This window comes from Myxocyprinus asiaticus, chromosome 40, assembly GCF_019703515.2.
Source record: "Myxocyprinus asiaticus isolate MX2 ecotype Aquarium Trade chromosome 40, UBuf_Myxa_2, whole genome shotgun sequence".
NCBI lineage: Eukaryota > Metazoa > Chordata > Actinopteri > Cypriniformes > Catostomidae > Myxocyprinus > Myxocyprinus asiaticus.
In genome coordinates, this window is record NC_059383.1 from 14,265,790 (window position 1) to 14,277,970 (window position 12,181).

The 12,181-nt window shown below is 37.4% G+C and overlaps 2 protein-coding genes across 2 annotated transcripts; both read left to right on the plus strand.

Annotated features, from left to right (window-relative positions):
- The first annotated feature begins 237 nt into the window (after positions 1–237).
- Positions 238–2,445, plus strand: ripply1 (ripply transcriptional repressor 1). The gene is made up of 4 exons (XM_051681095.1): positions 238–399; positions 745–823; positions 1,494–1,567; positions 1,807–2,445. Exons 1-4 carry the CDS (start codon positions 329–331, stop codon positions 2,006–2,008), a joined length of 426 nt encoding a protein of 141 aa, XP_051537055.1. The 5' UTR covers positions 238–328; the 3' UTR covers positions 2,009–2,445.
- Positions 2,446–3,373: 928 nt separating this feature from the next.
- Positions 3,374–8,192, plus strand: LOC127431067 (transmembrane gamma-carboxyglutamic acid protein 3-like). Its single transcript, XM_051681303.1, has 4 exons — positions 3,374–3,423; positions 5,551–5,596; positions 6,111–6,271; positions 7,638–8,192. Exons 2-4 carry the CDS (start codon positions 5,587–5,589, stop codon positions 8,184–8,186), a joined length of 720 nt encoding a protein of 239 aa, XP_051537263.1. The 5' UTR covers positions 3,374–3,423; positions 5,551–5,586; the 3' UTR covers positions 8,187–8,192.
- Positions 8,193–12,181: the final 3,989 nt, after the last annotated feature.

A 12,181-nucleotide genomic window follows, 5' to 3' on the forward strand; every position in this document is an offset into this window, starting at 1 on the left:
CCCTCGCGATGGGGCGCACTGTTTATACAACTGGAGAAGCCTTCACACCAAAATGTCCATAGCAGCCAATACCCCAATCATTTGGCAAACAGCACCATGGTCTCCCCAAACCCCCTCCTAAACAAAAAAAAAAAAAAAAAAAATACGAGTCATTTGGCACCATCATCCTGCCTCCGCCCCTGCAGCTGCAGTGCTTCATATATAAACCCCGAGAGCAACTCTCCTCCATTCATTCACTAACCTGCGGAGGACAACGACACCCAGACACCATCGCTCGAAGCTCTTCCTAAACAGGAATATTTGGGACTTTCACCTCGCGAAAACAAAGATGAATTCGGTGTGTTTTGCCGCGCCTCTTTCCAATACCATGAACACTGAGATCCAGCAGTCCAACAGCAGGTGTGTATTACCTAAAACATTATTAACTTCCTTACATAATAATAACGATCTCAAGTAAAGTAATTCTCAAGTAAAACGAAGTAATTATTAAACTGTAAATAATAATAATAATAATAATAATAACAATAATAATAATATAATTATTATTATTAATACAAATTTTAACTATTAGGATCCTTATCATTGTCTTATTTTTATTATTCATATTTCTCTTTTTTTAAGTCAGTTTTGCAACATTTACAGACTGACTTTGCTAAAACAGCGTTTTACTCATGTGATATGCACATTTGACATATTACAGTCGTTTGATTGACACTGACCATGTTTCTTGTATCTTTTCCGCAGCCCAGCTTCTCTGTGGAGACCGTGGCTGGTAGCCAGAAAGGATGCACAAACTGAATGCCGGAGAACCAAGCTGGCTTGTGTACGTTTTTTCACCAGTGCAAACATTTATTTAATATCACAATAGAATCTCCATCTGTATTGGTATGTTATTAAGCTCAGATAACATATGGATCACTATCAACCTCAAAGTGTCATTTACTGGACTCCAAAAGCTGATTTAACCATTTTCAGCATGTAAATTCTAATTGTAGTGACTCATACAGATATTTAACGTGAGCAGCAGGTAGCTTTAACGTAACAGACAGGCATGTGGTGAACATTAGGCCACCAGAAGGTGTAATCGTCAAGCTGTTTCATTGACACTGAGCCACACAGTGACGCAAAAGCAAAGTGAAGCTGAGAGCAAGTCTAGCACAGAGACACTTTGCCATATGGCACTGCTGTCTGGGTGTGAACGCCGAGCCTGTGCCCAGAGACGAGGTGTAGGGGAAAACAGCTCCCAGAGAGCAAACGCTTGCCTGCCAAGATTTAAGTAGACACCTCTAGGTTTGGAGAGGCAGTTGCAGTCATTTTCCCACAAATGCTTTAGCCTGACACCCTCCATGCCACAGCTTTTGCATCCTGCCTAGGGTGTTATACACCCACGAAGTTGGCAGTGATATCACCTCATAAACACTGGACAGGAAGCATTGTTTGATGGTTTGTGTTTTTTATATGTGGTCTTACACGTCTTTTCTCACTCTTTACAGCCCTACGCCAGGCCAGCAGAACCCAGTAACACTGCAACAGATGGCAAAACACAGTCTTTCCAACACCCTGTCAGGTCAGTGCACTTTTCATTTTGGTTGAGCAACAGTCTTGTTTTGTAACACGATTACATTTTTATCCTAAACACTAATCCTTTCTAAATAAGGCTTATTTTATTGTGCCGATAAATCCATTTCCAATATATCTGTGTGTAGTTTGTATTCATGAATTGAATCTAAAGAAAAATGATATCATAAGCTTGTCTGTGTTAGTTTTGTAGTAACACTGTAATAACGGTCTTGCTTTTTATTTTAGGCTGTATTGGCCCAGATCAAAATCCTTTGACTACCTCTTCAGTGATGGCGAAGCTCTGCTCCGAAACTTCCCTGTGCAGGCCACCATTAACTTCTATGATGAGTCAGACAGTGAGGAAGAGGAGGACAGCTGTGATGAAGATGATGACAGCGACACTGAGGAATGTCTTAAACTCAACCGTCATTTCACCAGTTACAACTGAGAGTTCAAATTCGCCCATACGATTCTGTGACTTTAAACTGGGGAAGCTTATAAATCCAACATCGACACTGGATAATACCACATCAAGCTCTATTAGAAAAGTCACTCCATCAATAATTCAGTGCGTGGACATGTCTTCCTCTTTAGCACGCAAAGCACAACCAGGGCGATTTTACTGAAACTGATTGTTTTATGCCAGAAACATCAATCACACTAATGCAATGTTGGAAAATGTTCCCCAGAACAGAACCGATAAGACTTGCATAAAAGTAATTCCTGTTGGAAACAGCAAAAAATGCAATCCCACATTGGGAAATGTTGTTTCGGAGCTATCTCAGGGTCCCTATCTTCTTTTGTACATAACATTCTATTTGTATTCTATTATTCATCTCTAACTTATGATGTATGTACATAAATTGTATGTATATATGTATTTATGCCATATTTTTCTACTTTTGTATTTTGATTTAAAATAAAATATATTTAAATGTGTTCAAACATCACTGTCTCGTGTTAAGGTTTGGGATGTGTGCCTCAGATAGGTCACTTTTTTTTTTTTACTTACTCATGTTCTTTGATGTTCTCTGACCCTATCTTTTGCCTAAAAGGGGGTCTGCTGTTTGTCCAGGGTTCAAACAAAGTAGATCTGATAAAGGACAATGGCAGTGCCCTCCTAACAATATCTGATTTTGAAGAATTTTACACTTCCTGTAAAGTCAACAGTCAAAAATACCTGCCTTGATAGTTTTACTACTTCTAACAGACGATAAGATAAAAAAAAAAAAAAACAGTTCCTTATAGGAGGACATTGAAAAGTTTACAGTGTCATCCAACATTTGAAACATTTAGAATGCTACAACCTTATTTGGTTGTTCGATTTACAAATCAGTACTATTTACTTTTTAACCTTTTGAGGTATATCACACTTCATTGTATTATTATTTTTTATTCGAGCGAAGAGAATGTTAATGGGAGAGGATCAGCATTGTGGGAAATGCTGTTTTTTAACACAAGGCGTGGCATCGCGAGGGACCCCTAACTCTATGCCCATATCACACTCTTCCTCTAATTAAGATGTCACCTTGTGAGTTTCCTCCACATCCATACCGATGAAAGTAAAATAATAATGGCTAAGCATAAATGCGTAACTGTTCCTTAAAACAACCTCGGAGAACTGCATACGCGTGCACTCTTAGACTACACTACCCATCGAGTTTATTTTTCCCCATTCCCCAAGTAGCATGACTTTGCGTGTCCGACATCATCAGTAGAATTCCATTGGACAATCGAGGGGAATCCGTGGCTCCTATTGGTCTATCGACATGTCAATCAATCTGTATCTGTGACTCATGTGGGTGCTCCCTCCCTTGTTGGAAACAAGGATGGAATGGACGAGCAATTGCAACAGTCTGGAAGGTAGGCTTCGTTTTTCATTTGTGTCTCCTCATAAGTTTCAAATGTACACATAATGTTATGTTGTTCTATGACAACCAACCAAAATAAATAAAAAAAAAATAAAAAAACTTAAGTGTCTATAACATAGAAATCGCTGTGTTTAATAAATGTACATCTTTAATCACATATAGAGCCTCTCAAAGGACTGTAGTCAGCTGCTCAGACTGAACGTGTGTCTGATTAATATTTTATTTGCTTTTAAGGAAGCTATATGGCTTTAGAAATAGTTATTACTGTAAATTGTTTTGCCAGTATTTTAAATACCAATTAGCACACTTTCAGTCGCACACTGATACGTCAATAACCGATGCTTTAATGTTTTCGATGTCTTATTCTTTTTCTTGTCATCATGCTATCTTTTTATTTGATGTGGTTTTTAAGACATTATTAAACGTGGAATTCTGTTGCGAGGACATTTTTGTCTGTTGTGGAAAGCAATGGTAGTAACCAATGAACTGAAATAATTCGCTCGTAAAGAGTGAGCACGAGCGATATAAATTTAGCTCGCGAACCTCTCTATCTCGCCGCTCCGTTACTATGGGAACCACCTCCCTCCCCTATCAGCATATCTTACGAGTGTGATAATGGCTTATATAGATTTATAAAGGTAGATATCTGCTTGCAGAAATCAGTTATGAATATTCTGTGGTTTTGGCATACTGATAAAAGCTTGTTAATCTTCTAATTATATTTTAAATGTGTGTACAAGGCATTGGCCTGGTATTAAAGGAATAGTTAACCTCAAAATGAAAATTCTCTCATCATTTACTCATCCTCATGTCTTCCCAGATGTGTATGACTTTCTTTCTTCTGTAGAACACAAACAACGATTTTTAGAAGATTTTTAATTTTTTTTTTTTTTATCTCAGCTCTGTAGATCCATACAATGCAAGTGAATGGTGACTAAAACTTTGGAGCTCCAAAAAGCACATAAACTCCATAAGACTCCAGTGGTTTAATATATGTCTTCAGAAGTGATATGATAGGTGTGAGTGAGAAACGGATCAATATTTAAGTCCTTTTCACTATAAACCTTGACATCAGCAGTTACCTTGGCGATCATGATTTAAAGTTCGATTACGCTTCCTATAATGCCATCAAGCGCTTTGCGCATGCTTCAGTCACTAGGAAGTGTAATCAAGATTGAAATCATAGTCGCCAAGGAGACTGTTTGGTCTGTTCTCACCGCTTCAGAAGACATGGATTAATCCACTGAAGTTTTATGGATTACTTTTATGCTGCTTTTATTTGCTTTTTAGAGCTTCAAAGTTTTGATCACCATTCACTTGCATTGTATGGACCAACAGAGCTGAAATATTCTTCAAAAAAAATTTGTTTGTGTTTAGCAAAAGAAAGTAAGTCATACACATCTGGAATGGCCTGAGGGTGAATAAATGAGAAAATTTAAATTCTGGGTGAACTATCCCTTAGGGCTGGGCGATATGTAAAAAATATTTTAGCGATAATTGCCTTAAAAAATATTGCGATATCTGATTACATCGTCAACCCCCTGCCGAGGGTCGGTGAATATTTTTGCTTTATTGATTTTGCTTTAAAAATGTAATTCATTTATTGGAACACGAAAAACATAAACAAAAGTCATTTCTAAATTCAAATTGCACTTTAAACTAAACGAAAAAAAAAAGCAATAATATAACGAAGTATAACCTCCCCAAATCCAAACATTTACCGTCTCCAACGGCTCCATCACACAAGCATCTGTCAATACAACAGATGGAAAATTACTAATAGCCTACAGATTAAGAACTAAAGACAATTATAAATGTAAAGACAATAATAACCATAATAATAAAGCCTAATAAATCCCCTTATGTTCCCAAAATAATGCTGCCAAATGTGTGTTCTTATTGAATTTGTGTTTGTATTGCGTTTTGGTAATACTGTCATATCACCCAGCCCTACTATCCCTTTAATACTGAAAATTGTTGTTTGTTGTCTTGTCTGTGTAATGAACCACAGATCACGTAAAATGATGGCTGAGACATAATTAATAAATATATGCAGATAAGAAGACTTCTTAAGATTTAAAATAATTTAAAATTGTAATGTATCTTTTCTTCCCTCCAGGTCAAAAAACCTCAGACTGAGTTCTCTAGTGGTAGCATGGCAGCAGGTAGGGACCTTGTTATCTACTGTATATTTACCAATTTCAAAAGTTATTTTTAATGGCTTTTTATCTCTAAGTGACCTCTATTGTCATGAAAAAGCCCCATTGCACAAAGTACGTTTGTTTGTCATTTATTAAAGAATCAAAATGTAGTTTTAGTGTATTTCAGCAATGAAAAGGTTTAATGTTTCATTCAGAGACAGAGTTCTGTCTGGTCTAAAAATAGTGCAGTAGTTTGTGACACCCTTTGTTAAATGACAAAAACCCTCATGTGATAGTTTTTGGGTTTCTGTAGCCCTTCTTGAACTGATTTATGCACTGAAATAACAGTACATAACAGACTGGCCAGGCCAGTCACATATTTCATTGCCATGGCATCTTCTTTTTTATGCATTTGACAGACCTGTTGCATTGTCATAAACTGGCAAACAAACATACTCACTCAGGAACCATTTGTAAGCCATTTTGCTATTATCCCCCCCCCCCCGGTCATAATTCAAGATGTATTTCCGTCTCTCAGCGTTCCTAGATGGGAAGGTAGCAAACTCTCTCCTCAAACGTTTTCCACGGGCTAATGGCTTTCTGGAGGAGTTGCGACAGGGCAACATTGAGAGGGAGTGTGCTGAGGAGAGCTGCAGCTTTGAGGAGGCCAATGAAGTGTTTGAAAACAAGGAGCGAACGGTAAATCCTGCTTCCATTTTTAGGAGTCTCAGCCTGAGACAACATGCCCACGAACCACCCACTCGTTTCACTGACCATCTGAATCATTTTGCACACAAAAAATGGACAGTCCACGTAGACTGTGCTGATGATGAAATTTGCATCACACATACTGTGCGCATTCCTATCAGCAACGTGGACAATCGAAGTATACGTTGGCCTTTATTTGATGGCTCATTGCAAAAATAAGCTAGACCAGATTTTAAGGACCAGATTTTATGCCGATTGTCAAAAGCTCAGTGAGACAAACAAAGAATCTAATTTTGTAATATTTTAGGTTAGCATTATGTTTTCAATAGGCGTTTATTTCATTGGGCATTTAATTGTTGCATTTTTTTGTTAGTGGGGACAGTTTGAAGGGACAGTTCACCCAAAAATGAAAATTCTCTCATCATTTACTCACTCTCATACCAGACATGTATGACTTTCCTTCTTATGCAGAACACATTTTTTAATATTTTTTTTATATCTCAGCTCTGTAGGTCCATTCAGTGCAAGTGAATGATGGCCAGAACTTTAAAGCTTCAAAAAGCACATATAGCCAACATAAAAGTAATCCATATCCAGACTCCAGTGGTTAAATCCAAATCTTCTGTAGTGATATGATTGGTGTGGGTGAGAAACAGATCAATATTTAAGTGCTGTTTTACTATAAATCTACACTTTCACCAGCTCTCCTATGTGCATTCACAAGAGGACAGATTTCTCCTTTTGTTTTTTAGTGATTTGTTGTGCATATCGCCACCTACTGGCAAGAAGGAGAAGGAAAAAGGGAGGGAGAAAACAAAGGAAAATAAATAAATTATATTTGCGCAACAGCCAAGTAGGTGGCGATGTGCATGAAGTATGCGAATCAGCAAAAAACAGAAGAACTCTCGTGAACGTGCATAGGAGGGCTGTTTAAAAGTAGATTTATAGTAAAAAAAGACATAAATATTGATCTGTTTCTCACCCACACCTATCATATTGCTTCTGAAGACATGGATTTAACCACTGGAATCGAATGGATTACTTTAATGCTGACTTATGTGCTTTTTGGAGCTTCAAAGTCCACCATTTACTTGCACTGTATGGACCTACAGAGCTGAAATATTCTTCTAAAAATCTTTGTTTGTGTTCAGCATAAGTAAGAAAGTCATCCACTTCTGGGATGGCCTGAGGGTGAGTAAATGATGAGAGAATTTTCATTTTTGGGTGAACTATCCCTTTAACAATTTAATATATTTTGGAATGTTGTACCAATGTATTACTGTATGTATGATTTTGATATTGACATGCTTGCAACATTTTTACCAAAATCATTGCTAATTTACCCCTTCATTCTTAGATGGAGTTCTGGAAGAACCGCAGCATCTTTACAGTGAACAGCAATGCTGATTCACGTTCAGAGCGCCCGGACACTGTGTACATGGTGGTGCCTCTACTGGGCATGGCCCTTCTCATCATCATTGCACTCTTCCTCATCTGGCGTTGTCAACTGCAGAAGGCCACGCGTCGGCGTCCTGCCTACACCCAGAACCGCTATCTGGCCAACCGCAATGCCCGCAGCCTTCCGCGCATCCTGGTGCACCGCGACCCACCCTCGCATTTAGACTCTCATGCCAATGATAGGCCTAGCGTGGTGGTCAGCGGTGTGGAGAGGGGCGGAGCTTCTGTCACGACCCAAGACGCCCATCATCACACTAATCACTCTCAGAACAATCGCTCCTTGTATGTACAAGATCCGTCTTTGTCTGTAGCTTCACATTTGTCTGGGGCGACCCCACCACCATCGTATGAGGAAGTCACTGGCCACTTAGAAAGCAGCAGTGATGAGACTACTGCCCCCTACAGCGATCCTCCACCCAAATATGAGGAGATCATTCTAGAAAAGTGAGAGCTTTCATAAGTAGGGTCTTGTAATGGTATGATTCGCCACCAGATGTTAGGGAACATTTGATGTGACGCACTGGTTCCCAAGCACTTATCCTAATGTGGGTCTCACGCAGAGTGTGCAGGCTATGTTTTTGACCTCTTGAACTGTCGTGAGCAGTTGCCTTTTGTTGTTGATCGGTATGTGGACTGCACAGGTAAATGTGGTCATTTTTATGAAATTGCATCCCCAAAGTTGCATCTTCTGCCTTCACATTTGTATGACAAATCTCACCTCTGTCCCTGCACAACTTCACTTCTCCTTTGACCTTTCACACATCAAAGCACGATCCTCTCGAATCTGGCTTCAGCTGCAACTAATGAAGTAGAAAATGTATAAAAGGAAGTGAGGAAGAGATAAATCCCTTACTGAGTGTTGCCAAGCTTCCTTTGTGCTGAATCATAATTGCATTGGCAAGTCAGGTATCAAGCTTCAGAGTCTGCTAGCAAACGAAAGGAGAATTCACTTGATGTGCCAATCCTAATTGGTGTTTCGTAGGAATGATCAGACAGTCAGTATGTTTACATGCACTTGAAAAGTTTGATTTCATTTTTCATTCATTTTAAAAAAATGACGCTGAAGTTCGACCGGAATCGTACCAGTCCATTTTTTGCAAAGTCGGACTACACATAAACTCGCCGTTGCTCGAACTGTGCATGTAAACATACTGAGTCCAGATGAATATACACAACATATGACACAAAATATTTTTAGAGGAGATGTTTATCAGACGTACTGCTATCAGTGTGAATCCTGTCCTCATCATGTTTATATTATTCAGTGATTTCATAGGCAGTGTTGATTTCGAAGACATTTACAAAACAGAAACATAAACCCTGTGAATTCTTATACCAGCAGTATGATCCATGCCAACATCCATAGAATTAGTAATACAAGTCACGTGTAAATTGTAAATAACAATGACAAGTAGAGCAAAATGAATACAGTATCCAAATCACATTATTGTGAAATTGAGGATGACAAATACATTGTGTGATATTACTTGTCGAAAATGCACATCATATATGCACACTTAGGCAATTTGCTTTGTTTACAGACTCATACACAAATACATTTAAATAGATTGTAATTCGTTCCTTACAGGTTTTATACACAGAGGGTCACTTCTGAATACAGCTCAGTATAGGCCTTAGATACATCAATGGTAACACTTTACAATAAGGTTCCATTAATGCATTAGGTATCATGACCAACAATTATATTTTACAGCATATATTAATCTTGGTTAATGTTAGTTAATAAAAATACAATTGTTCATTGTTGTTCCTGTTAACTAATATAGTCAGCTAATGTTAACAAATGGAAACTTATTGTAAAGTGTTAGCGAATCAATAGTCATATCAAAATGTCTGCTCAGCAGTTATTAGCTGCTTAGGATTTTTGCCTCAAACGCTGTGCTCACGCAATCACTCTTTCCCAAGACACAAATGCACAAAATCTTGCGCGCGCACGCACACACACACACACACACAAACTTAATTGGGGGCCCAATCATTAAATAATACAACATTCCAGGCCCTTATTTTCTGTGTGAATTTGCATAAAGCTTTCTGTGGCTTTTGACATCATCACCAGGTGCTATACTGTATTATAATGCTGCTTGTTGTCACCTTGTTTTTCCCCCTCACTATCTGTTTGTGTTTGTACATCTCTGTGACATATGGCTTATGCTCATACTAGTCAACCTGCCCATCTATTACATGTGGCTGAATCATGTATTCCAGCTCAGGTTTAAGCCAATGAACTGCTGATGTTGCAGTAAATGTGTAAATAATCTCTCACACTGCCAACCTTCGGGTGACTGGGCCATGTTGATGGACTGGTATTTGGAATGAGCATTGCTATGGGAGTATTACTGTATCAGTTCAATACACATGCAAAACAGACTTAAACTTATGGAGCCTTAAATATAATAATGAGTGATTATAATTTGATAATGCTGAAAACACTATTACCAAATGCTAAAGGTAAAAAAATAAAATAAAAAAAACATCAGTAGCCAATTATTTAAATAGATAGTTCACCCATTCTCTCACCCTTGTGCTGTTCCATACATCATATGGAGTTTTAGAACAACATGAGGGTGGGTAAATGATGACAGAATTTGCATTTTTGGGTGAACTGTCCTTTGCACAAATGCTTATCCAGGCAATCAGATGAAATATACAGAATGGATTGAATACATCAACAAGCACAGTATTTGAAGGATGAAATGGGGTTTGACTGAAATGACCTTGCGCTTGATCTCAGATCTTTAACAATGGAGGATACAAAACCCAGGATGTGTAGTCAAACTGCTGACTTGGCTTGGATTGGGTCTCTGCTCATGTCTCATGGGCCTCTTACCCAGCTGCAACGATCAATCTTAGAATGCTCTGACAGGCTGTCTTCTGCACTGATGGAGCACCCTCTGCATTGAAAATGGCTGGCACAAACTGCAGATCAGATTCAGGCATGGTTGCTGTTGAAAGACAGAAAGTGAAATGAAAGTCAGGACCTTATGTTGCAGTGCAAAATGAAGCAACAGGTTTTTGATGTAACAGTATGTCAGAGGTAGCAAGATATGGAGGTAATCTCAAGTGTGGTTTATCTTTGTGTGTTATTTTAGACCAAGATAAAATTGTATGTGTGAACAAATGTGACAGGGAATATGTGTGTTAGTGTGTATATGTGTTTATATCTATGCCTGCTCCTGTCTAGCGGCTTCTCTAGGAAGAGTGTGCCACAGGCTTTGGTTTATATGCTGAATATGTTCTTTTTGTTATACCCAATACCAAAACATAATGCACCATCGTTGTCCTTTAAAGACAAAATGCATGATTTTTCATAAATTTAATTTCTGCAGTTTTCTATTATTATGTAGATTTATACATTCTTCACTGTGGCTCTGTTACCTTGATACACAGCTGGTTACACCAATTCTGCATTTTCATTTTAAATACATTTTAACAACATAAGCACTACTGTTACTGTAATTCATAATGACATGACACCATTGTACATTTGGGTATGTCTTGTATCAAATGTTCCTCCTTATAGGCATCATGGCAATTTCTATACCAAATGGATATAATATATTCAAATATCCATTTAGTTTGAATATACATTTAATCAGATCTGTGGCACACACACCAGTCAGTTGCGTAATAGTAAACGGATGCATGTATTAATTTTGATTTTTGTATTTTTTTTTTTTTTTTATATTTTTTTTTTATATTTTTTTTTATATTGGAAGTAATTGCTCATATTAAGCTTCATAATTATTAGTAAAAACACTTAAACTGCTTTTATTCATGTTAAGTGCTTTGTGTTTTCAGATACAGACTTGTTAAAAGGTCTATCAATGAATTATCTCACCCAAAGAAATTACCATTTTGTGCTTTTATGAGGTTTTAGTTTGCAGTTAATAAGACCATAGAGTTCAAAAGCATTCAAAAGGATTTGGAGTCTTCCGTATCATATCCATATTAAGCTTTTTCTTTAAACCTTCCTCACATGGATCTTTAGAGCTTCCAGTGAGATTGACATTTGAAAAATGTGTTTTTCGCTTTGTCACAAACAAGATTTTATGCTTAATCTAAAATTATATGTGCTTCATTTGATCATATCAAAATTTACAGTAAAATCATTTTTGACTTATCACATTAAATTTACTAAAAGTTTACATTTTGCTCAGAAATGTGGATTTAGTCATGATTTATGACCAAACATTCCTATTTTTATCTAAGAAGGGATAAACAACCTTTTTACATGTTTTAATTTAACTATGTGATTTCTGACAACTTTTTTGCATTCGCCCAGAATACACTGTTAACTGAATGTTTCAAGTGCCATCTTTCTTTTTTTTTTCTTTTTATGAAAGCACTGATGTTTATGGAGAATAGTCTATTAAAGAAAAATACCTCTTAAAATCTGTCTATGCTGTTTTATTTTAAGAA